Raw genomic sequence first — 27,790 nt, forward strand, 5'->3', positions numbered from 1 at the left:
TGTGGGAGAGGAAGCCTAGATGAGATTATCTAGCACCCTGTCCAGTTGCATCTTGAAAAACTCCAGCAATGGGGACTCCACCATGTCCCTGGGGAGGTTGTTCCAGTGACTGATATTTCTCAATGTAAAAAATTTCTTTCTTAAGTTGAGATGAAACCTCTCTCAGTTCAAATTGTGCCTGTTGCCCCTTGTCATCTCCATGTGGCTGCTTGTGGAGAAAGAGCCTCTGTCCTCTTTGTAGCTGCCCTTTAAGTACTGGAATACTGTGATGTGGTCCTCTCTTAGACATCTCTTCTCCAAGAGGAAAAGACCTAACTCCATCAGCCTTTCTTCATAGGGCAGGTTGTCCAGCCCCTTGATTGTCTTCATGGCTCTCCTTTGGATACTCTCCAGTCTGTCCACACCTTTCTTGAATAGTGGGGGCCGGCACTGGATGCAGTGCTCCAGATGTGGCCTGACAAGTGCTGAGTGGGATGTTCGTGTCTCTGTCTGCTAGCGATGACGCTGCGGATGCAGCCCAGGGTTGGATTTGCCTTGGTTGCTGCAGCAGCGCACTGCTGACCCCTGTGCCGCTTGTTATCCACCAGCACCCCTGGGTCCCTTTCAGCAAGGCTGCTCCCCAGCTGCACAGATCTGAACCTTGGGTTATTGTGTCCCAGGTAATGTGATGGTATGTTTATATTGTTAAAATCTGATGTTCATCTGGGAGACAAAAGTGTAAGTTTTCAGTTGTCTGTGGAAGTAGTGACACCTCTTACATTTTGATGGAAAGTGAGTAACTAAATCCCTATGTGCCTTTTCAAAAATGCATCTTTTCTGTCATCTTTCTGTGGAATAACTGCTTTTCTTTCTGTGACAGCTAACTTTGTAGTAGGTCCACTTGTGCTACATATTGAAAATGAATGAAAAAAAGTAATAAAAACCTTTACCAGAAGAAAAATAATCTTAAAATCGGGGAGATTTTTAAATTACTGTTCAGTTCTGAAGTTCTTTGGGAAAGCCACTAACTGCTCTTGTTACTGATTTACTACTGTTACTTCTGCAGGGTTCCTTCTGTAGCCACAAACAACGCTTTGCAGAGTTAGAGTTACCATTTCTTTTGGGAGCATCGATGTGATTTACTTAAAAGAAGCAGACTGTTACTAAACACTACCTTAAAGAATTCTTTTGTGATTTTTGACTAATCTGTGACAGTGAGAATGACAAATACATAATATAACAAGGAAACATTTTTTGTCATTTTATTCCAATAAGTGTTTTTGTGATTTTTGTGGGGGAAAAAATAATTTAAAAAATACCACGTTCCGAATGTGGCCTGATTGTCAGAAAATAATTGAGCTTTGTGGTCTAAAAATCAGACATCAGTGGGGCATCTCAAGTAGGACAGTTGAAATCACTGCTTACTCCAAACTTTAAAGTAGGTAGCTGCTTTTCTTAAACTTCCAGTGAGAACAAAGCATGATTATATTCTGTTTGGCACTCTCTGAAACCTTTTCTCTACCATAATTAGAATAAAATTTTCACAGGCTTCAGTGAGTCCTTCATTTATCTCCATTTGTCTCCAGGGTACCATCCCTTACATACTGGGCTCTGCGTTCAAGCATTACATCTGCTTTCAGGGCCACAGTACTGCACTAGATGGTCTTTCAGTCTGATACAGTACAGTTGTTCTTACATTCTTATCTAATTTATTGCCTGTTCGTTGTCATAGACCTCTGCAGCTAAATGTCAACTTCTTTTTGTGGAGGAATGGCACATCTAATAGCTAGGATAGCTCAGATAACCAAAACAACAACAGAAAGCTCAAAAAATCTGTCTGCTATGACTGAGGTCATAGTATCTATTTAAGTCTGGTTACCCTACAACATTTTATAGAATAGAATGATAGAATCATAGAATCATTTAGGTTGGAAAAGACCTTTAAGATCATAGAGTCCAACAGTTAACCCAGCACTGCCAAGTCCACCACTAAACCACGTCCCCATGGTTTGCTCATACACTGCTATTTCCTGCCCAACAGACTCACAGGGAGCTTGTGAAATTGCTAGTTATAAACACACTGAGGAAACTATAACATCCTCCTTCTGTTCTCAGAACTTTCATTATTTCTGAGCATTTGCCACAGAATTTTTAGCCTTTTTGTTTTTCATGAGCTCTTCCTTGATTTTTGCCATTTGTTGCGTTGTGTGTATTGGTTACTTAAATTATGTGACATTCGTGCTTCCTGGACAGAAGAAAAGCTTTTAATGCATGAGAATGAATGCGAAATAGCTAAATGATAAAGCTTACTCTTGTTCACACACAAAGACTATTGTTTACAGGAGATGAGGTTAATTTTGCAAAGATTTGTTCCCCAGTGAACACAGTAAGTTCTTTGTTCTGACTGTTCTTGACTAGAAAGAAATGAATAGCCGTTCAGAATAAAAATTATTGTTTGCAAATGTATTTTTTGCAGAACAGAGAAAGTTTATTCTCATAGTAGAACTGTCTCTCCAGTTAAGTTTACACAAACTTACGGAGCCACACTCTACATCTATAAGATGTTTCCAGTGAGGCTAACCATTGCATCCTGGATAGTGGTAGTATAGGGCTCAACTTACCTTGACTTAGAAATGTGAGTCACGCTTTTTGCTGTTTTTAACAGTTCTGTAAGTAAAACCATCTGAGATTTCTTTTTTCCTTTGGTTTTGGTGAAATGTTTTGCACATATGAAAACACAGATTCTTTTAAACAAGGCTTCTTGTGAAATGCATTAGTTTTAATAATCTTTTAATAGAACAAAAAGTTCTGTGGCTTCAGATGGCATTTCTGGAAAGATAAAAAGGCATTAAGAGCAGCCAGTGGTTAAGTGGAGTGTAGAAAACAAAGCTTAATCTCTACGGCTTACATTAGGCAAAGGTAAGTGTCCTACACTCCAGGTGAGTGAGTACCATTAAACCCAAAATAGCACAATGGCTGTTTTGGAGCTTGGCAGCATTTTCTCATTTCATATTTTCAAGTACCTCAGGTTTTTTTCACAGAAAAGATGCTTAAAACCTGCAATTTATACAAAATTGAATGTTTCTCTTGCTAACCCTAACAACAAGCATCATCATTGAACAGCCCGCATAAGACTAATATTAAAATGATGTCTAAGCTCTAAACAATGTTTTGCAAGAAGAATGAAAAGGTTTTTGGTTTTTTCAAGAAAGTAGGAAGTGAGAAATACATGCATGTTTTAGAATCTTGTCTATGTTTAGTGGACATCTGAACCCCAAAAAATTCTTTGTAAATTCCTCTGTTTGTAGCTATGACCAAAGTGTAACAGATGATTACTTTCAATTTGGTCTTCTGAATACAGGAAAGTGATATGGAACCCTGACAGCTTCCTAAAAATTGTTCTTTATACCTTCCCCTCCTCTTCCCTAAAAAAGGAAAAGGAGAAAAAAGCCAAAAGGAAAGACTTAGTAGAAGTGGTTGCACACCTCTGGACAGCGAATGCATGTGCATAGGAACTAAACAGCAGGTTTACAGGCTGTAGAAAGCACTGAAATTTGTGGAAATTTCTGTGAGAGAGGTCTGTGATACCAGTTTTTCTGCTGCTTCCTTTCCAGGAACACCAGCAAAGAGCAAATGTTTAACTGGACTTGTGGTCTCCTCAGCAGGATGTGGGGGTTATGCAGACATTAATATTGCTTATTTTTACATCTAGATAAAACATTCATTTTAATTCATTTTGTTTGCAAACATTTCTAAGGCAGTCTCCTGATGTGTCTTGCACAGTAATGACAATGTTATGAATGCTCTCACATCCTGATGAAACTACTTCCTGAGCATATTGCCAGTTTAGTGGGACAAGATTCCAAAATGAGAATGTGACTCGTGTTCTCTCATTATTTTGGGGTAACAGAAGATGATACCTTTAGAGCCCAGTGCTATTACAGGAATTACCATTGTCCCATGCTTGCTGTGGCACATCTGGAATTTTTACTGGTACATGAAAACCAGATATGCATCTTTGTTGCTGGCATGTCTCACTAAGGGCTTAGACTATCAAAACTTCACTTACACTGGTCTCTGCTCTCCTCATTCCTCCTCTCCCTTTCCTTTGTTTCATCTTTTATTGGAATTTTACTTTTCAGGCATTTTCTATAAGCAAGATTCTCACCTACTCCATGTGATTATGCTCAGGCATATTGGTTATAATCTTCAGGATTTGGTAGTACAGCATGTAAAATCCCCAGGGATTAATATGGATGAACAGGCATTGTCATCCTTCCCATGAACGTCCTGAAAGAGGGCTGTGTTTTATCTTGTATTATGCCTTTAACTGTTACAAGTTCCTCTTCTTTTCCCAATAGCTGTACTCCTTAGACCCAGGCATCCTAACCATCCCACAGCATACTGCCCACTCACCAGCTTGCTGTCCTACTTGCCTTTGACCCAAATCCTTTTCAGGCAGCTTTTGAGTCAGTGAGAGTTCATTTAAAACGTTCAAACGGTGTTCTGCATGTAATCCAGTGTGCTGTCAGCTATCGGTGTTAGCACAGGGCTAACTGGGTGGAAATGCAGTCAGGTAAATCAGTGTAGTTTCATGGTACCTTCTGTTTTAAACTCTGTCAGCCTGGACTGAGGTGACATCTGAAGCAACACTTGTGACTTCCACAGAAATGGCACATTATCGAAACCGTTAACTCTTAGAAATAATTTTGGGGGAGTCTTTCCAGATCTCCAGGCTAAGCTCAACTGGTTCTGTTCCCATGAAAAATATTTTAAAATCCATTGTATGCCAATTTTCTAATGAATTAGTTTGTTTAAATAAGGTCAAAGATATGTAGAGGGGAACAGGGACTCTTGTTTCTGAGTCAGAGGACAGTTTCATCATCGCCTTGTTCTTACAGCCAGGACGGCAGACCAAGGAAAAAGGAGCTGCAGTGCAGTAAGTTATCATTAATTTGTGCCTGAGGGTTACAACAAAAGCCTCTCTTCAATTCAGTGATGTTTGAGGAGCCCACCCACAGTATAGCTTTGAAAAATCTAGCAAAGAAAGAAGACCAGAAATATGCTGGCAATGAAGGGAAAGGGAAATATCAGTCACCTGTTCCAGGTTTACACCAGTTAGTGCAAGCAGTCATAACAGTTTAGCTGGGGCATCACAGGACGTGGGGCTCAGCAGCAGGTGATATATCTTTCACCTCAGAAGACTGGGAGCCACAACTGGTTGGAAGTAGGGAAAGCTGGAAAAGTATCACTCTGCACTTGTCATTTTCTGGTAATTTTTCGTAGCTGTTGAGAACTACCATGGTCTGAGTCAGGACAGTAGTCCTCACAGCCCCTTGGGCTGACCCAATAGCGGTGCTGTGCTTCTATGGCTACACTGGGTCAGATTTGAACAAGCTCATCTTAACGTAGCATCTTACCATAGCTTGGAGTCTGTATGCCTCACCGAAACTTACAGTGCAGGTAATTGCTTTTAAGATATTTGAAATTAAAAAATAGCCTTTCTTCATTTGGTAAAAATGAGAGATGTGAAGAACTTGTGTTTGCTTGGCAACGTTTCCTCATGATTATTATGAAAATGTACTTCCTTGTTAACAGGTTTTTCACACATAGGTATAATTTTTAAAAGATCAATTTCTAAGTAAGACTAAATGAAGGGAAATTGTGGTGAGTTACCAGACACAGTCCACTGTAGTAGCTGCTTTATAATGAGCTTTGAGATGCACCATAGTGCAGTCTATTGTTGCAAGTATCTTTTGTATGCATACTGCCTACCTTTTATGAAGTAATTGGAATTTAACATGCCACAGCTTTTAAATGCATGAAGCCAAACCCTTAACGTAGGAAGCTTCTGGTATTAAACACTTTTGCAATGAGAAATCTTAAATGTGTTTTGACTAATTTCATTCAGGGTTCATCCACAGCTTTCTTATATAACTGAATCTTTTAATTTTATGGGCCTTACCACTCTAATTAAAGATGTCATTGTTTTCATTTTACATTTCAGTCCTGAACATTTCTAATACAGCCATAATATTTTTACTTAGTAATGATTTTTTTTTGTTATAAAATGTCAGACACTGATTAGAATTTTAGAAAGTAAATTTTAAAATGTATGATCACAGGTTTGGCTGGCTAATGTTAGATAATTCATTTTCTCTCTTGCCCCTGTCACTGATGATCCAATAGGTGTGTCTGCTTATCAAGTAGATTAGTGCAACAGAAGAGAATCGCTGGACTGATGGAGTTTGTGCTGAGGCCCTTACAGTCAATGCATTTTAAGGTGGTTTTTTTTTGTTCCTCAGACTGAATGCCTCCACTGTATGTGACCTGAAAGATGAAATGTTGATTTGGACCCTGATATTCCCATAAGTGTCTGTCTTGAGTTTGGTGTACATCTTGAGCACAGTTACTGCTTTAATTTCCTCTGACAGGTGTCTAGTTCATGCAGACCAAAACCACTCTGTGAAATGAAGCAGTGTAGAGTAGGTAGGGACAGTTGGGGCATGTGCTTCAAAACAGCAGTGTTTCTTTGAACCAAACCCACTGTAAGATGTAGCCTCATTTTTCTTTGGAGGTTGCTGCCCTTTGGTGAGGTGATCCTTTCTCTTATCCTCATGGAGGCTGGATGTACAATTGCCAAAGCTTTTCCTATGAAAGGGTTTATTTTGGTAGTTATCCACATGAAGCTTAATTGTGATTGTCTGTGATGGGGAACAGACCAAATGCCAAAATAACATGATTAGTTCAATGTACGATTGCAGTGTATGAATAGAACTGACAGACACATTCCTAAAGGATGACTGTCTAAAAAATCATACAACTTTTTCTCCCTGCCAAGACTGCACTGATTTCCTATGCATGGTGTACTCAATACTGCAGAGTATGCTGTGAGACATAGATCGTCACATTGTTATATATATAAAAAAAAAAGGTTAAAAATCCAGGTTCACACTGTAAGCAAAATTGGTTCAACATAGTTGCTGTATTCTTTCATTTTCATCTCTAGTAGCTAGATTAATCTTATACCCTGACCCGAAGAGAAGTTTTCTGCCAAAACAGGGGTTTGATTCCATGACACCAAAGACATTTTCCAGAAATGCAGGTTTCAAGAATGATAATGGCAGCTTGGTTGGTGACCAATGGAGAGCATGTGGTTTCCAGGATTTCACACCCTTTGATCATCCCCACTTCAGCTGTCAGATCTGGAGTCTATAAATGCCATGTTCATATGAGGAAGTTTTAGGCCTCAAGTGTCCCTGCTGTGCTCCCAGCTTCTCAGTCCCAGCTCAGGTGCTCCCTGCTGTCCCTCGAGCCACTCTTTTTGCCCAGTGAGGGCCTGAGGAGGTACAAATCGTGTGGGGCCCGGTTCTCCAGAAGCTTCTGATTTTGGGATTCCGGTCTGATCTCCTTTCCAAAATACTTAAATCATTATTTCTTAATTAATATTTTCCAACCTGGATTCTGCTAAAAATGATAAATTTCCTTCCTTAAAAGGAATGTGTTCCTCTTCTTATTCTCACATCTGCTATTGCCATAGAAATTATATGTTCCAATATTGGACTCAACTCTGTATGTCAGTGACTGTTCTCAGTTATACAACAACTGAGTGTTGCTTGTACTAGGTGCAGAGTACTAACTTCATTTTACATGATTTGTGCAAGGACATAAAGCAGATGATCAAGGTTCTTGTAGATGTCTTTTCAAAATGCTAAACCCTAGTTCAGCCCAAGTTTTTGGATGAAGTTTTAGTGATGTTCTAAAAAGAATGTGAACTGAGTTACACTTAATTTAAGACTGGCTTTCTAAATTCTGTTTCTTTAAGTGTTTTCAGGACTTTGAAAAATATTTCTTCTGCCCCATCTGTTAATATTGGTGACAGGAAAACAGACTTTTCAGCAGTCATTTGAAACCCTCAAATGTATCACCACTTTCTAATTAGTTGTCCTTAAATACAGTATGAAGTTAGAGTTAAAAAAACCATACATGTCTTAATGCATCCTGTCCACCTTCCTGTCAACATCCTTACAGTGTATTTTCAGGTGTTTTACTAGTGCCTTAAAGAAAAGACTTACATGATGTAGCTTAGCACACTTGCCTCAGGAGTCTGTTGCTGCCATTAATATAGTCTGCTTAGGCCTAGGGAAGCTGGATATTAATCTCTGTCTTCATTTGCATTTCATTATTTCTAGTTGTGTCCCCATCTGCCATATCTCCCTCTTGACATTAACACCTTGTAGATATTTGTAGATTATTATCATGTTCTCCCTATTGAGTAATACCTAGCCAAGCTGTGAATATTTATGGGTTTTTTAGTTTTCCCCTTTAAACAAATGCTTTCAAGGATCTGAACAGATTGTTGATCTTTTCAGAAATGACTCCTGTTGACAGTACCTAGGTTTAAACTTAATATTCTTGGTGTGGTTGAACTAGAATTCTGTATGAAGGAACTATTTAGAGTGCCATATGATGTTCATAGCCCCACATTACTTTTTTTATGTGACCAGATTGCATGTTAATTCAAGTTCATTTTGGTCTTCACTCAGGAGACCTTACACAGAATTTTCCAATTTTCTGTCTTGAATTGTGTATTTTTACTTTGAAGTATATTTCTAGATGCATTCAGTTTGTGTGATCAGTTAACTTCAAATGTGTGTTGAAGATCATTAACAAACACAGCAAATAAAATTCAGCATAATTTATTTTTATTTACTAGGTGCAAGTACAAGTGAGATGAAGTTCAGGCATATTTCATCTACTTAATTTCATTTATGCACTAATTTAAACTCAAGTTAAATACAAATACCAGTTATCAAGTTGGCATGATTTACTCCTCACAAAACCACAGAGTCTCTGGATTTCTCTCCAACTGTTTTCGCTTAATTTATTAAAGGCTAAAAGATAGACTTTGAAGCAGTAATGTCAAGAATATTTTTTTTTTCCTCCTGTAGATAATCATAGCTGTATTGAGCTTTTCAGTGTAATTTCTGTTGTTTATTGAGTTTTAAAAACTATTATTTTGTTAGTAAGGTTGGTACCTAATTTGTTTGCTTGTCTTGGCTGTGTGCTCTCTACAGATGACCTACTAAGTAAATACTATCTTACAAAAAAGTGCATTTTAATGTTAGAAATTATAATGTTCATTTTAATAAACCTGTTAATGTAAAGAACAATTTCCACTCATCGTTTTTTCTTCGAATTTTCTACTATGGGTATAACATTTTATTTCAGGTGATTTGAGTGGTTGCTGCTTCTTTCTGCTTTTCCTACATTGACTTGATTATATATCAACTGATAAAAGTTTAATAAATTTTTAAAGATAGAGATGTTTAATTTTTGGTTAGCAATTTAAGGGAGGATTGTTGAGTTCATTGCTCATTTTCTTTGTGAGAAAAGAATTCGTATCTTTTACTCCTTTTTTTTTTAATTACAACAGTTACATATATGATGTGTATATAGGGTATGAAAAATATAGTGTACCAGAGAATAAAGGGACTTCTTCTGTGAAGACACATCTTGCATGCGTTTGGGAGGAAAGTAGTAAAGAATGGGACTAAAAAGGTAAAGGAGTTGTCGGCTCTTGGCAACTAAGGTCAAACCAAGAGAGATGGCTTTTGGTGAAGAAGTTGACTGGGAAAGTTCCAATTAAAGCACGGTCAGACAAGAGCAACAGCAGGAAAGAAGCAAATAATGATAATGCTGGATAAGCAAAATCCAGGGCTAGGCATCTGTGTCCTTCAGCTGCCAAATTCACCCAATTAGCGGCATCAAAGGTTGGCTGGGCAGCAGTTACAAACAATGAAGTTACAGATATGCCATGCTATCATCTGCTACTGCATACAAAACTAAATTAGTGTCTAATTTGTCTAGTGATTTTCAAAAGAACATGCAAGGATAATCGAGGCTTCAAATCTCTTTGTCTTTCTTTTTTGGTCTTTCTCACTCACACAAATAAAAGCACAAATATGCTTTTATTTGTGTGTGTGTATATGTTTGTGGATTATAGAAAAATAAATTAGTTGATAAAAAATTGTGAAGGTGGGCAGAGGTAATCATGACTTAGCCTATTAACGTGTTTAAATTTTTGTATTTGCAAAATGCATAATATATATATAAAAGGAATTATTATAATATACATATTATGATTCTGATTTTTTACAGAATGCACAAGCTAAAAACAAATGTATGTATACCCATGTTTGGTTCTTTATCAGTGTGCCTCTGAGGAGGGGATGAATGTGAGACAAAGAGGGAGAGATCACTGAACAAAGGAATGTCATTAGACTGAACATTGAAAATTTCCTTCCCATAAGCGATTCACCTTCATCTGAGAACAATTTGTCTCCATCTGTTTGGATTTTGTCATATTCTTGACCTTATCAGGTCTTAATTTGCTAATTGCTTTGAAAATAAAGTTGCAATCTTTCTAGTCATGAAAGCACTGTAACAATCAAATTTATCCGAAATACTCTTCTTAAAGTTGCAGTGCAGTTAATTTTATCTGAAGCAGTTGAAACTAATGGTAAAACGGTATCTCGTTTCCATTCATGACATATCTGATATGTAAGAATTACAATATATTGCTTGTAGATTTGCAGATTAAATCTAGGAATAGAAAATGTTGCATTTCACAAGGGCTACAGAGTGTTTTTATTAATTTAATTAACAATTTTATTGAAAAATTTCTTTTTTAACCTAGATTTTCAGTGAGGGTGACAGAGCTGTACAGAATACTCTCTGAGTTCTGATGCTAGCTTTTGTTATACTTGTTTTGTGGTGTCAAGGAAGTTTGATTGACTCGCTGAAGTGCTGACTATACATGAATCATGACAGTCTGTGAATGTTTTGCTAAAATCTTCAGTTCAGTGCAAAACAGCACCCTTTCTCTTCATGCTCATTCCTTTTGTTGTATGAAGCAGTTTTTCTCGTCAGTGGATTTGCCTGTCTGAAAGACTTAAAAAAAACCCCAAAAAACCACAACCCACCATTATATGCGAATGTGTGTTTTGATTCCACTGAGGAGGAAATTCATTTCCCCTGCATGAATCTGAAGCTCTGTGATGGTGAAGTACAAAGGCCAATAAGGAGTGTGAATAAAAACCCTTCCCAATTATAAACAAGGTGAAGTCTTAGACTCTTGTTTATAAGGATCCATACCAGCACAGAGCCTCTTTTCTCTTTTTATTCAATTGCCATTGCCTGTTAGGCTAATCATTACCTGGCAGCTGTGGAGACTTGCTCCAGGTTTAAGAGAAAGGTAAATTCTGCAAAAATCCTTGTTATCATCTACCTCTTGCGCAAAGTCTATAAATGTCTAAGTTCTTACAAACAAACTGATGAACAAGCAAAGGAACACAGCATCATTATCGTTTTAGAGATGAGTGAGGTGTGTAAGGGTGGTTTAATACTGTGAACTGTTCTAACCTTGGAATGTATATGGTATAGAGTATCTGTATGCCCCAGCTGTCATATGGAAACTTTCTGTACTTTGCAAGCTGATTTATCCTTTAGTTAAGCACGAGAAAGATTGGTCATGTTGGACATTTAATATCCAAATCTCAATAATCATGGCAGTGCCCTAAGTTTATTCACAAGGAAGCAAACTAATTTTTAGCTATTATTACTTGTAACACTAAGCATTCCTTATGCACAGCTTGGGCTGTTCTCAGCCTTTTATCTTTCCATGTGGTCATTCCTTGGTTTACTGTATTTCAAAAGAGAGCACATGTTGACTTGTTTCTGGTATTTGTCTGTATCTATGTAGATATATTGCATGTTAGATTGCGAGGTGCTAAAGGAACCAGGCTCTCCACTTGTCTCATCTTATGAACAGGCACAATTGTAAAACTTGGCCCATTGCCTTTGTTGTCATGTCTATTGTGTTCATATGGAGGAGGGAGATTAATCAGTTTATCTTGATTATGTTTACCTTGGTGCTGATTGCAGGAAGCTGGGGGATCCAGTAGAAACTACACACTTCAAATGTATATCCTCTTCGTTCAAAAAGTATTAAAACACCTTGCAGTGGCAAAGGTTTAAATAACATGGGGACCAATTTATGTCTCTAACAGTGTAGAAGCCTTTGGAAAGAATCTTAATACAGCTACATTATTATTGTACATAGGCTAGACAAGTTTACTTCTAATAGTAAAACCATAAGATTCTTAAGTCAATGGTTTCTGTAGATTATAAAGCTATTATGCAGCAGATCCTTACTGTTTAGTTCCGTGCTCTTCCCAAAGCAGAGCAACACGAATTTCATCTATGTGTAAAAGCATGTATTATGATCAAAAGATGATGCCTGACTTTTCCATTGAAAGGTCATTTCATTTTACCATTTCAAAGATTGTAGGCTAGATTCAAAGACCATTATGTTAAACTATCTGAAGAAATATTTGCTGGTCTACAGATAGAATGATTTTCTGATGGGGTCTTATCCATCAACACCTGCTTCTTTGATCTTTTACACACAGGAGTGTCACTCATTTAAAGCAAAGATGAAAGTGTATCAAACTCGCCAGTCTGAGGATTAGATTCACCTCACCTATCTTTAGCTGTCTGTGCACAAGGTGTCCAGGCTAAACTTACCATTAAATGTCCCTCTCTGTTCCAGCAAGAGAGTTAGACACCTTCAGGAGTCTAGCCTTTGCTAGGTGCCAATTTTGATCTAGCCTTTGCTAGGTGCCAATTTTGGAATGTAAAGAATTGCAGCCTTGAGATTATTTACCTCCTTGGTTTAGGACTCTAGAAATCTAACTTATATGAGCTGCTTAACTTCTAGGTGGTTGAAATAAGTGAAATATACCTTAAATGACTAAATGAGCAAAGGTATCGGTGACTCCTTCTTAAGGTTAAAACCCTATGCCCAACTTTTTTTTAGCCTACAGGTTTTTTTGTTCCCTTAAATATTTTGAGCATGTGTCATTTATTCTTGTTAAAATATAACCTGATCCATTCAGTATATGTCATATGATGGCACTGTGAGACAAAGATGTCCTCCTACACGAAGGATCAAACAGAACTTTCTGATGAATTTTTTTCTTCTTTTGGGTGTCAGTGGAGAGGAGGCTGGGAAAAATCCACCACTGCTATGTGGGCTCTCTTGAATTATTAGCTTTTTTTAAAGTGACTGAACACACAGATTCACACAGTAATTAAATTCCTGCTGTGAAAATCGCTATTCAAAGAAAACAATAACAAATGTTTTTCATTGCTGATATAGTATTTAATAAAATGCAACATTTTGTTTGTGAGGGAGAAGCAGCTTATGAAGAAGCACATTAACATTCATGTCTCTTCTTTGGAATCTTAGGGGAAGGATATAGAACTAATTCTTCTGTTCAGCAACTCCAGAAATACATACACACACAGAGTAAATAATTTCAGGTCATATCTTTTCTTACAGATGACCCGCGTTCTCTTCTTACCTAAACCCTGAGCAGTGCCGTAGTGAGTTCACATGATGCCTCAGGACAGAATTTGGCCAAAACCATCTTGCCCCAATATAAACTTTCCTTTGGCGCTAGAACTAATGAGCCCTCAAAACTAGTCTGAGTGTTTGGTTTTGATTTTTACTTCATCTAATTCTACCTCATACTGATGATGAAGACTCATAGGGGTATAATTTTTCATCATAGGGTATGAAATATAGAATCATGGAGTAAAGGAAGTTGCAAGGAACCTCTGGAGGTCTACTAATCCAACCGTTATTCAAAGTAGGCCTAATTTAGATCACAGTGGAAGAACTTCTATGATTCTGTGAATTCTGTGAAATTCTATGAACTTAAGGGGAAAGAGAAAAGCAGTTTCATCCTTCAGGTCTGGGGCTTCTTTACGTAGAAATGCTCCTTGTTCCACATCCACTAGAGATGACTGTGTGCCAAGACCATTGTCCAGGGTTGTACGTATGTAATGTGCATCAATTTGTTTATAATTTAATGGTCTGTCTTTTACATGTACCACATGATAGCATTACCCAATAACTATTTAAAATGGATTTTTTGATCCCAAGGAATTCAGTCTACGTTAGTTTATTATTGATTTTCTATTATCCTTGTATAATTTTCTCTTTTGCTTCGGACAGGCTGAATAATTCTAAGTCTATGAGTAAGAAATGTAGAAAATTCTCATTAGTAAAAAGCTAAATGTTCATTTCTCCAAATGTTGTTCAAATATGGGGGATGTGTATCCTCTACTTAGTTCTATAGAACACCTTGTGAAATTCAAAGTGATCTAAATTTTCCTCTGAGCAGGTCTGTTCCTTGGCAACAATTCTGTAGTGAGCTGTACTGTCATATGTCCCTTTCCAGAAAGACACTGTGATATTTATAAATCTATCTAAGAATACAGATAACCCACACAGTAAAGCATATGTCAGGGCATTGCTGTCAGTCCTGTCAACTTGCAGTTCTTTGGAGGAGCAGAAAGGCACATTGACTCACCAGTTTGTGGCCCTGATTTTAAACCTCTGAGCTCTGTAGTCTATTTTGCGTTAATACATTTTACAAACAAATGTCCCTGTGTAAGGCATATGTTGAGATTTAGAGACAGCACTATTGTAGAAGCTGCTACAAAATATTAGAGCAGATAATGTCTTACAGAATTTGGCACATTCTGTTTGAAAGGATCTGGCAGTGCATCATGGGCTAACAGCTAAGATGCTCTGAGAAGTGACTGTTTCCTTTCTGAAAGACACTGCAAGGACAGAAAGGAGAAGGTTCTTACTGAAAAGAGAGTATCACTTGGTATGTTATGGCAGAAAGTGAGGAGTGCTTTATTTGTCTGAGAAACGGTAGTGTACAGATATCCATGTACATTATTGAAACTGATGTGGAAAGTCATGATCCAGCAGTACACTTCCTATTGTATTTAAATGCTTACATGTACAATATGTATTTAAATGCTTACAAGTGTACAATAGAAGTACACTTCCTATTGTATTTAAATGTTGGCTCGAGACATCCATGAACCCAAAAGTATGGAAATAGAGCTATTGCCCCGTATCAGCCCTGAGCTCTGCTACCAGCTCAGCACAAAGTCTTGAGCAGCTGCCAGTCAGTCACATTATTAAGGCTTGAAAAGCTCCAGGCTGGCTGAGTGGGGGATTGCTTCTGGCCATGGTCGCTTTCCAAACTGTGTCACCTACTTTCTAGCCTGCACTCACTTCTTCAGCTTGGTGTCTGTGTAAGGCATGCGGTTCTGTGAAAATGAATTTTGAGTCCTTCTGGATACAGTTAACCTGTGAGGCAATCTGATGACTTCTCTTCTAGCATGGGAGTATGTTTTCCAGAGCGTGAGAACTGTTTATTAAGGTTCTTTGCTCTGTGTGTGCAGTGGGAAGAATGTGTACAGCTACCACTTCCATGAAACATTATTGTAGTTCATATCTGAGGTGGAACTGTGAACAACAAACACCTTTCCTCTACAAAAAAGATTTCTTTTGGCTCAGGAAATCCCTGAACTAAAAATTGCTGGTTGCAGAGAGAGAATTTTGAAAATGAACATGTATTTTTGCTCTGTGCTTATCAGAAGACACGTTACATGTACCTTGCATTTGAATTGCAAAGTCTGCTTGCATGTTATAACATCAACTACTCTGTACTGGCAGACAAAAAAAAAGGTACCCACAGGCTCCCGCTTCCTGCTCTGCCTTTCAATACTGTCCACAAAAAGCCTTTTCAACTCAGAAATCATTCTTCACTGTTGTGTCCTTATGCAATTCTTCATGCTGTTGCCTATCAGGAAAGATGTCTCTGATGTCTCCTTTCTCCTCTTTCGAATTAAGATTTTTAAATATGATGCTTTTTAAAATAGATTTGTCAGCCCTTAACCAAGATTGCAGACACTTCTGCACAGCACCATGTACTTAAGAAGTCTGAAGAGTAACTAAAAAACCCAGTTAATTTTCCTTTCAGGAATCGTTAAATCTTGAACTATTGCTTTGTAGGGTAATTAATAATAAAAGTATTTTTAAGTCTTGTAATGCAATGTCTCAGTTTTGACTGAAATATGGGGTTTAATGTGCTTTATTGGTTGTCAACACACAGGCATGCATGTTGGTCAAAACTCTTAAATTTGAGGAGGTTTTATAAAATGTTAAGGAGACAAGTACTACTTCTCAGACTATAGAAAGGTGTCTTTCCACTTGCATTTTAATGTCAAAGTTTTCTTCCTAGAAAATTATGTGGGGAAATGAGAGCGAAAGGCAAATGCATTTTTCAACAGGGTTTCAAAAGAAAAAAAGCTCAAGAGCTTTGAACATAAAGCAAATTACTGGATTTGCTTGTTGTAAGCATACTGATTAACAAAAAGCTATTAAGGAATAAATTAGCAATGATGAAATTTACTTCAGGCATGCCTCTGCATTCCTTTACTCACTTTATAAAGTATTTTTGCTTCTTCACTGTAAAGTGAGTGTGGATGGCTTGCAAGTTTTCAATGTTGCTTTTATTTTCATCTCACTTGGAATAGGCTTTATTTTGATGAAAGAGTGCAGTTTTCTATACGGTGCCTAAGAAGGTATTGGGGCAATTAAAAGTGATGGAAACTGCACAGCAGGTGAAAACAAAACAAAACTGAGCACTTTTATCTATTAAAGAAAAAAACATGCTTTGGCAATAAGGAGGTGTAAAGAGCTAACAAACAACTCTTCTGAGATTCCGTACATGAGAAAAACACATTAATGGAATGTTTGGTTCAGAAAAAACCAAAGTATTCTTATGTTGATCATCCTTTTTCCTGTTTGTTCTTGACTTTTCAATCTCAGTCCAGGCTGGACTATCAGTTCTCATTGATACCGCTTGTGGCACATTTCCCCATCAGAGGATAACCATAGCCCCTGTGCTCCTTATCTTTCCTCATGAACCTTCTTTATCTATCCCTATTATACAAAACCACTATCCTTCCTGTCATTCAGGTATTAGCCATTTCTGCTCCCTGTGCCTTATCATGTAGGCAATATCCAGGTACTGCTACATTTTCTTTAAAATATTTGGAAGCTTCTTTTCCTTTTTACATAGCTATGTCTTCTCTCCTGTCCTCCGCTGATCAGTGCAGGCTGCTTTTCTTTTATGCCTCTGACACTCACATCGGCTTTTCTCCACCTCACTATTACCACAGCTGCTGCAAAGATCAAATTAATTAATCTTTCTTCTCCCTGTCGTTTTCCACTCTAAATCTTTCTATTGCAGCCAGTTCAAGTTGTTCCTCTTTATCTAAAAGGCCTCTTGCAGGTCGCCTGCTCTTTTTTACACCTGTTCATGTTCCATTACCCATTGTGCCTTCCAATATTGTGCTCTAAAAATGTCTTTGCCTTTTTCCATCTCTTCACCAATCCTTAACTATGTGGGTCTGGTATTTTCTGGCTGTTGTTTTTTTTCACAGCTGTCTCTCTTTGTGATAGTTTCCAAAGAGCTGTCTTTCCATTCATACGCATAATGCTTCTGAACTTTCAGTCTCAGTTATATGCTGCCCTTTTATCATTAGCCAGATAAATACGGACAGATAAAGGAGGAGACAGCACAGATAAAGAGCTTGCCTTTTATTAAAAATGCTCAATTTAAGTATAAGATAATTAATATACATATAATGTAAATGACACATATTTAAAGAATTTATATTAATAAATGTAGTTATGGTAGACAAATAATGCATCCTGGTGTTGCCATCTAATTTGCATTTCAGATGTTACTAATAATCTTTAATGGTAACTATTCTGGGAAAGCACTGGTAAGTGTATATACAACATAGCTTGGAAACTATAACCAGATACAAATAATTTATTATTGTTCAAAGTCAAGTTCTCTAGGCAAATTTTCTTTTGCTGCAAAGTTAATATGAGAGGTGGTTGTACTCCAATAAGTGTTGTGTTGCTATTAAATTAATCACACATTTTTTTCCTTCGTGAAACAAAAGCCTTAAACTGTTGGCACATCACTTTTCAACTCAGTGAGGAAAAAGCCAGAAGAAGTTATCTGCAGATGAAATAAAATCTTGAAAAGACAATTTTATGTAAAGCATATTTCACAAAAAGGCAATATATGACTGATATAATTGTTATTCTTGATATAAGAATACATGCTAAGGAATACTTCATGGCAATAGCATCAGTGTTGCAGGCTTTTTCTTGTAGAGAACAATATAATGAAGCAGAAGTGGAGCTTTTATTGCAAGTCATTCATGGTGTACTTTTGTCTTATATCAGTCATTTATCTCTGCGGTTTAAAGAGAAAACCTTTCTTAACTTTCTTGCAGCCAATGAAAACTTCAGGTTTTGACACTCGCATCAGTACTCTTATGTAGTTTAACCTGTGTTTGTGAGAACATCTACCTTTTTTTATTGTAGGAGCATGTTTTTTTAAAAAAAATCAAAGGTGTTACAGAACGCATAATGTTATATACTCAGCCAAACCAAGGGGTTTTTAAGTCTCTTTAGATACACGCTATATTAAATAGAAAAGCTGTTTCTCACCACTTCTGAAAGTCAAACAGTTCACAGAAAATCCAACCTATGTAGTGAAATTTTACATATTTTTTTTTCTTATAGCCTTATTTTTTCAATGCAAGTTGGCATGGCTTTAACTGCATTCACCTTACCCTGTAAAGGAAAATATTTTATATTAATGGTGGTATATCAGCTTGTATTTGTTTCAGCAAATCTGACAGTATAATGTCTGGTTTCCTTGGCACATGCAGAAAAGTCACAACCACAAAGGCTATTTCCTCAGTGTCTTTTTGAGACAATCGTGAGAAAAGATCTTGAAAGCTTTTACTGTGTGGGTGGGGTCTGGGTTCTTCAAGAGAGCCTAAACTTTTGCTATTGAGAATTCAGAAATCCTGATGGATTTGGAAATCATTTGTAAGTCCTCCTTACTTACTTACTAAGCACTGACTGATAGAAAACTATGTGGACACGTAAAAGGAAGCACTCCAAGAGTGAAAGCAGAAAAACAGCCAACTACTTCAGCGTTCGCTGCATATATTGCAAATGTAAATTTTATTTTCTTAGTACATATTTTGCTAGCGGTTTTTCTTTCCATTCTACTGTATGCTCTCATTTCCACTTTCCAACAGCAAAACAAAGCTAGTGCTTTTTGTTATAGTTTCAATCTGGCCTTCACATGTAATTGTATACACCCTAGAAGAGGTCACAGCAAGTGGCTTATTTGTGATTCTGAAATGAATGTGCAAAGTAGTAGTTGAACAAATAGGTAGCATTAGTTCTGTTCTTAAAATTGTGTACAAATAACTAATCCTTCTCCCATCTCACAAAAACAAGACAATATAAATATGTTTTTCGGTATTTATTGAAAGCTGACAGCATACTTGCCGTTGTGTGAGCAAGCCTTTCTGCTTATAATCTTTTGATGAGGGCAGGTTCTGACCTCATTAATATGCAGAAGGGCTGTTTGCTCACTTCTTTACTGCAGAAGCAATTTTTTCACTGGAAATGAACAATGGAATTTAAACATATCTTGTGGCAAAAGCAGGATATTTCATGACCTGAAATATGACCAAAATAATGTGATGGGTTTACACAGATGTTCACAGACAAAGCAAGCCTGTGGGTGCTTCCCCGCCCAATAGGATAGAGTATTTGAAGGATTTCAGTAGTTACCTTTGGAGTAAAGATTTGAAAGCTCAGTTAAATGTGAGTGCTATTTATTCACAGATTTATTTATTTTTTAATCCTAGTCCATAATTAACAGCATTATTGTGAAAATTGAAGGGTTTATGTTGCCTGTGAGAATGTTACAAGTACAATCACATTGAATGCAGAACATCACATTCTTAGGTTACCCATGGGCTTAGTGTATAGCAGATATAATGCTATACCCATTGGCTGTAGCATAAAAGATGAATAAAATGAAAATGGTGCTTAGCTGAGTGGTAAAAGTCTTGGACACATGGAAAGAGCTATGGTCAGTGAAATGATATGGGGTCCAACATGTTTTTAGAACTTCAGGGACACCAAGGTTATATAATGCAGGCATTTGTCTTAACATAAAATCTAACAAGGATTTTTTTAATCTGTATTTTTAAAAATTAAATAAAAATAAAAAAAATTTAAAAAGCACAATGCAATAACTGTGAATTAAGTAAGTCAAAGTATATTCAGCATAGTATTAGTTGTCACTCATTCAGACCCTATCAGACCCTCTGTTTTAATACCTGCTCTTTATTTTCTTTGGATTATCTCATGTTTTGCAGCAGTCCAGTTGCTATGAGTTTAGAGTATCCTCAGAAGATATAAATATAATCTTTTCATTTTTTAATGTTGTAAAATTAACAAGATAAAAAGAGCTTCTTACCTGTAAAAATTATTTTCTTGGAAAACCCAATTGGTTGCTAAAATTTATACAGAATAAACCTCTCTTTGATTGTTCACTCTGTAAGAAAATTGGATGGTGACTCCAAGCTTTACAGATCAATGTAATCACCACATCTCAGTCAGTTACAGGGTATGACTGCTAGAATAGTCACGTGGCGTTTTTAATTTGCTGGGGATTTTTTCCTTCTTATTTTGAGAGGGACACAATTATTTTTAAAATCATTGGTGCTTTAATCTTCAGCATCTTCACCATTGCAATATCTCTCAGTCAGACAAAGTGAAAAAGACTTTAGACCTTGAGCGGTTTGGAAGAAAAAAATACAAAAAAGATAAAAGTAGTATATTCATTCACTCCACTTGATTACTCCTTGAGAAAATGTGGGGTTTACTTTAAAGCCTGTGTTAGAAGTGGTGGCAAAAATAACCCTCTCTAATGTATCTATTTGTGTAATTAGGTGGCTGATACGGCAGTAACTCTTGGGGAACCCATCCTATTCTGTTCATGATTCTTGTTTTGACTATTGTAGTCTCCACCAAATATGCACAGAGAAGAAAGTAGTTTTAGCAAACAGATAAACATGTTTTGTTCTTCTGCTTTTTAACTGCATCCAATATAAGCTAGAGAAATAGGAGAGCCTGTTTTCTTCCACTTTATTCTTTCTTCTTTGGTTTATTATTTCTTTGGAATGGTTGCTGTAACTGGCTTGTAAATAAAGGCTAATAAGATTACCATGGGTAGCACAAGACAGAAAGACTTGACATGGATCTTGTATTTTTCCAGATGAGGATAGGCATTCACTCAGGATCAGTGCTGGCTGGTGTCGTTGGTGTAAGAATGCCACGTTATTGTCTCTTCGGGAACAATGTCACCCTTGCAAGCAAGTTCGAGTCAGGAAGTCACCCACGCCGCATCAACGTCAGTCCAACCACATACCAGTAAGTCCTCTTAGCCTTTTCATGCTGTTTTTATTTCAGCTTGTTTTGAGTTTGATCTTGTAACATGTTGTGTCCTCAACACATGAACTTCAACAGAAAGTCAGCAGGGCACCAGGACAACTGGAAAGAGGTGCTGCATGGAACTGTTGGGTTCAGGTTTGCATCAGAATGAGCAAAGAAGTCAGGCAGAGGTGGCGAGGAAGTATAACAGGAAGGCCAACCACTCCTGCCTAAAATAATGTGTAACAGAAGAAGTGGGAGATGTAATAGTGCATAAAGTTATGGTGCTTTGGGAGACATCTTTAGGTTGAGGATTTGGGCTCTACCTGGTAGACATAGTTCATGGAGAGAAGAATATTCCCATTGGCTCAGAAGAAAGTCTTTAGTTTTGCCAGTGAGGCCAAGCTTTCAAAGAGTTTTTATGCTTTCTTGAAGCAAAATTTCTTATTTAGCACTGTAAAGAGTCTCTTGATAGAAGCATTTTCTTGATGTAGGAAAAAAGATTGAAAATGGCAAAGCATTATCCTTAGCTCTCTGAAGAAATTATGCAAATAGAGAGAAGGCTTGATTAAATCTGGTTATGAGGAACAGCTCCTAAATAAAAAAAGTGTTCCTTATTGTTCAAATTTGACAGCTTGACTATTAGAATTTCCGTTGATTGGATTACTACTGACGTACTGACTTTTTTGGCAGGAGATCTCAATCTTAGTCTTTTTCCAATGTTCTGTATCTGAAGTAATTTTCTGAGGTACGGTTTTGCTCAGGTTTTGGGACTGTTTCTCTGTGGTAAATCTGTATGCAATTGTTCAAACAATACATACTGCTTTTCTTTCTTTTTTTTTTTTTTTTTTTTTATACAGAACTGTGAATCTCAATATTGATTTTTTTCCTCCATAGCTATCTATGTAAATTACAGTTTTAAATGGAATTTCTTCATCCAAGAATTGAAGCATCTGATATGTTAAAATATAAATCGCTCAGAAATTAAAGTTAAAAGTTATTAAGACTAGTGAATCAAATCACATTCTTCTGAAAAGCCCGTTCATTCGAGATCAGGTTTACAGAATGGAGCAATTGTAGCCAAATGAAAAAGAGGGAGAAAAACTGAACAGTTTTGATCATAACATTAACAGAAGCAGATTCATATAGTTGTCTGATAACATGCAAGAGAAACACATACCCAACCTACTATTTGGTATAGAAAATCTGTTCATTTACATAAAAATAAATTCAATAAAAATACAGGAAATTGCTGTTTGGAACTCTGTGTTGCTTGAAAATAAATTGTCTTTGGGACCTTCCAGGTACAGTATTCTAGTGGCTTTGCTTCCTGGTCTTCCACTGTGGAATAAGAGAAACCCTCTAAGATGTTGTTTGAAAAGTGAACACAAGATTGTTCCCCAGTCATGTCCCAGCTAAATTTACAGAGTAGCAGGGCCTTTGGTGTTGATTTTATGCAAATGGAGGTTAAGTGATCATAGCAAAAAAGGCCCTATGACAGGGACCTGAACTTCTCTTGCACAGGAACAGTTCTTACAAAGGGATATTCTCCAACCTGAGAAGGTCTTTGAGATATTCTGAAAGTGCAGTCCATACTTTTTCAGAAGAGAGATCTTAGTTCTCACAAATCTGGTTCAGGGAGCTGATTCCACTCAGGGCTATGGTGTTGCTCAATTTTGTGCCCCTGAGAGCAGAAATTGATGAGCTAGACAGTTTCATATTATTTTAAGAAAAACACAGTTTGAAATAATAGCAGTGAGTATTTGTGGGTCCAGTGATGCACAAAACTCTTTTCTTGGCATTTTGGAGCCAGAGTCACTTTCAGTGTACCAGTGTCAATGCTGTTAGGTTTGATTATGAGAGTGATATGGCACCTCTTCTGTGCCACAACAAATTTGTGGTCATTATTGAGCAACCTGATGTAGTTGTAGATGTCTCTGCTCATTGTGGGGGGTTTGGACTAGATTACCTTTACAGGTCCCTTCCAGTTCAAACCCAAATGATTCTATGATTTTAAGTTTTCATTTCATCACACTGCTGGTAGAAAGTCTGTTCTGAAAGCCAATTTGAGGGCTTGTATATAGAATTTGTTAGAAATCCATGCTTTTGTGCTGCCCTTTATCTGACTCCCAATTACATTGTAGCACAGAGAAGACGACTTCTGTTTGTGTCTCACCTCTGCCTGGCTGCCACTGGTCATACCATACTGTAACAAGTCAAATGCTGGTAACTTGGGTTTGGAGAGCATTCTTACCAAGACCTAACTAACGTAATGTGAGTTGATTTTATCATCCTGTATACCTTCCAGGTTGTATAAAAAAGAGGGCTACAATTTCTTTCACTTCCCTTTAATCCTGGACATCCAGTAGGAATAGGACCATTTGCTTCAGGATGGCCAAACTGTTACCTTACATGATCATGTTTGGGCTTACCTTCCAGAAAGTTACAGACTTAGACGGTTGTTTTCAAAAAGGGAAGACAGTAGAAAAATGGCTGATGCAGTAATGCTGTAAAGTAAAATTGCAAAACAAAACACAATGAAATACAGAATGATCTGTATTTGTTATCTGGATTATTGCACTATATAAAAAATCTGCTGTTATTTGTGAACGTATTCAGTGGTGGATTCAGAGAACTTTAAGTGCAGGTAACAGGCTAGGCAAATGGTTACAGGTAAAGGAAGCAGAAATGACAAGAAAATACACGTTCAAATGAGAGACAGTTATCATTCAAGATGAATGGGTACAAGTAATTATGAAAAAGTTAGGAACAAGTTTATTTTACATGCATCAGAAATTATATGAGAAAATAAAATGAATGTGTGTGGGGCAACTTAGACTATTTCAAACCGTACCTTCTGGCATGGCTGAAAGCATGAGAACAGACAGGGAAGAAGTCAAGAAATGACACTGCTGATACAGTGGCCAAGGAGAGACTGCTATTACAAAATACTCTATAGGGCAGAATTATTCAGAGCTTCTGAAGGTGATCCAGGAGGTTTAAACATAATATACTGGTACTATCCAAATAAACAGGCAGTGATCTGATGCATCTGTATAATTTGCTGTGTGCAAATAAAGTCATTCATTGCAAACGGAAATGTCTTTTTAGTTGACCTAACATTCCATTAAATTCTGCTATTTGATCATATTGTGCTTCTGTGTACTCAGTTAATATTTTTATTATCTAAGAAGCAATGCTTTCCAAAGTAGATAATTCTGCAATCAGTGTGAAAATAACAGAATTTTCAATTAATTAAAACTACGGGCATTTATCATTATGTGTTTGTGTCTACCATGCCCCGGATGAAAATTCTGATACAAGTTTTGTGCTTACAAAGCATGCAGATACTGGAGACATGTCTAATACTTATCAGTTTTCATTTTACAGTACAGATTATGCATTATAAAGCGTCATCAGCATTCAAATTGTAATCACACTTCAGAATGCCTATTACTGGTTTCACACACTTCCCTGGGAGCCCATAATCTGCCTATGCAAGAATCAGAGTCTAAAATTGTAAGATGGTGGTGTTGCCTAGCAGCAGCAGTGAACCTGGGGTAGCCTTGCTCCAGTTACACCTGCCTGGGCAGAGCTCTGCGGTGTGAAACAGCACCTTTTCCAAAGGTGGCCTTTGAATCCGTTGGGGGTAAGGGCTCACTTCTGTTCAAAATATCTTGTTGTCTTGACTCAGACAGGTCTTTTAACTGAAGGATTACAGAGCCTCATTTGCTTTGAATTACTGAGCACTGTAAAATGAAAGCACTGAAACATCACTGGTAAAACTTCCAGTGAAACATGTGGAAACTGGAGTAGAGGATCCCAGACTGGTCACTGTTTAAACATGACCAGGAAGGAATAGGAGAATAATAACACAATCTTTGTTCCTTTAGTAAACTGGCAAATCCAGCCCAAGCTTTATTTATCTGCATTACCCTGGATTGAATAAAATTGCCCTATTTTCCATACTCAGGAAGGAAGTACAGTGAAATTTATAAGACTCTTCTTCAGCACTGAAGAGAGTTTAAGTATTTTTTAATTCTTTGTTTCAGCCTTGAATAATGATGTTTATCAGATATTAATATAATATACCGACATTCATCCTGTTTCCCTAATAGCATTACAGTGTAATGCCTTGGGATCTCTAAGCAGTTACCAAAAGCAGGTAAACATAATTGTTGCTATTTTTCAAGTAACTATTTAAAAATGAATTATCATTTCCCTATTCTTTCCACCTCTGGTCTTTTCCAGCACATATTTCCCATGTGGAGACGGTGCTTCTGGCATCAAGTGTTGAGTACAGATACTTTCCATTATCATGTGCTGGGCAATACATCTGGGACCTGAGCTTAGGCAAAGATGAACAGCCTGTATCCCTGATTTAGGAGAGAGAGCAACCAAGCGTACCTCCTTATTGAGCTGGGTGAGGTCACTGTTTGTTTGCCTGCCTACATTGCCCCTCAGCCTTTAAAACTGATTTAAAACTGCAGAATTTGAATAGGTTTTGGCAGTTACCTCACGGAATGTTGTATAGAAGAAGTTTTGCCTTTAGGTAATTAAGAAGGATTATGGACATCTATCTTTATTGGGATTGTATGTTAAAACTGTGTATTTCTAGAAACTTCTTATAGTTTTTATTTTAATCAATATATTTTTCCTACAGTTTATATCTACAACTGCATATATATATATTTTTTTTTTCTTCCTCATATGGACACACAAATGGATTTGCTCTCCAAGAGCCTTTTCAGATTATTTTAAATTTTATTTCTGGGCAACCTTGAAAAAAATATATATTTATATTGGTCAATTCACCAGATGTGCTTTCATGAGATGTATTGGTAGAGAGGAAATTTAGTTATGGACGGAAAGGGAGCACAGCTTACACATGGACACAAAATTTTTGTTAATTAAACATTAAAAAAATTTTAAAAATAATTAATAAAAATACTTACAGTATTAAAAATCCAGTCAGAATGCACTGGTGTTTTTCTTGGTTTTCTGTTCCCAGTGTCATTTATGTCCACAAGGCTGCACTCCTGTAATCACCGTGAGTTGTGATTACGGTCCTGGGGCCGCTGCTGTCCGCCCATGCTTGTGCTTTGTGATGTTACATTTTTATTCAAGGTTCATAAACAGTTCACTCTACACAGAGTAACGCTTAGATCACTGTTCATTAGTTAACAGTGTATGTTACACCACAGTTCCACACAGCTAAACTAAAGCTAAAACATATTTAGGCAATAGTCATCTGACTGCTAGACAACTGCTAAATCTACAAAAAGCGCATGCCTAGACAAATTCAGACAAATCCTCTGAGCCTAATTCTCTAATATCACAATCAGAGAGCCAGTATTTTTCCTGCTTAGGCAGGTGAGAAATAAAAGTATTGAAAGTCAGTGATAGACACTTACCCTGCATAGCTGCATGTGATATACATCTATAACATTAAAAAATCATGGCTAGCCCTTTCATAATCTTACTATGATTGATCTGTATGAAGGGAAAGCACTAATACAAGAAATTCCATACTTTAAAAAATGATAAAGTACTCTATGAAATTAATTATATCCAGACAAAGTCAGGGGTTTTCCAGTCTCCTGGTCTTCCTAGCATACACAGAAACTGAGGGAGAAATTCAAACCCACTAAAATTTAGAACCAAATGTGCTGGTTTGGGGCATTACTATAGCAGATTCATATCTTTATGCAGTGTATTTTATGAGCATCCTACCTGTATTTCTAATGATTGCCATAATAATTTATCATCTGAAATCATATGAAAATAAGTGAGCTGGTGTATGTTATCAAACCAGGTGCCCAGCTGGCGACGTGACCACCACTTGTTGCCGCAGAGGAAGGGCTCAGCAATCCAGCAGGAGACAGTTTTCTGATAACCAGTTTGAGAAGCCATTAATTAAATTTTCCGAACTTACCAATCAATAGGTGGATGTGAACAAGGTTAACTACAGGTTTTACAGTTCTTTAAAAGTTTGGGCAGAAAGAACCTTTTATTTTGTTGATAACTGTCCCTGTGAAATGTGACATTTTATGGAGGATTGACCTGGCTGCTTTGCTTTTCTTGGTGCATACTATATTTAGATAGGCAGTGCATAGTCTCCTTTCTTGTAGTGTATTGTATTTCTTTTAGAAATATTGTTCAAATTTTGGTCTATACAAAACAATTTTTCCAAAAGAAAGTTCAGTTCTGAGTGGATACTTTTTAAACTCTGATTCAGCAAATTGCCAAACCCTATCATAATATGACTTTTATTTAGGGTACATGGAAATTCATTATACAGAGGTTAAAATGTATACATATGCAAAACCAAAGCTGAATAAATATTTGGCTATTGTTGTTAGTACCTTATTTGAATATTACATTCCTGTTACATAGTTTACTGAAGCAGCAAATACTATAATTAGTGTCATGTGTAATTAGGTATGAAGATGTGTTTGAAAGTTATTATATAATACCTGTTATATATACATACATATGCATATTTTATATTCACATATATATGTATATCAGTTTATGGCATTTATC

General features: G+C 36.9%; 1 protein-coding gene across 1 annotated transcript in view; it reads left to right on the top strand.

The window, feature by feature from the left end:
- Positions 1 to 27,790, top strand: part of GUCY1A2 (guanylate cyclase 1 soluble subunit alpha 2) — a 178,244-nt gene that overhangs the window by 126,784 nt on the left and 23,670 nt on the right. The window contains exon 7 of the mRNA XM_040583815.1: positions 21,090 to 21,244. Within this exon, the coding sequence (XP_040439749.1) occupies positions 21,090 to 21,244 (155 nt within the window). The remainder of the gene's footprint in view (positions 1 to 21,089; positions 21,245 to 27,790) is intronic.

This window comes from Falco naumanni, chromosome 2 (genome assembly GCF_017639655.2).
Source record: "Falco naumanni isolate bFalNau1 chromosome 2, bFalNau1.pat, whole genome shotgun sequence".
Taxonomy (NCBI): domain Eukaryota; kingdom Metazoa; phylum Chordata; class Aves; order Falconiformes; family Falconidae; genus Falco; species Falco naumanni.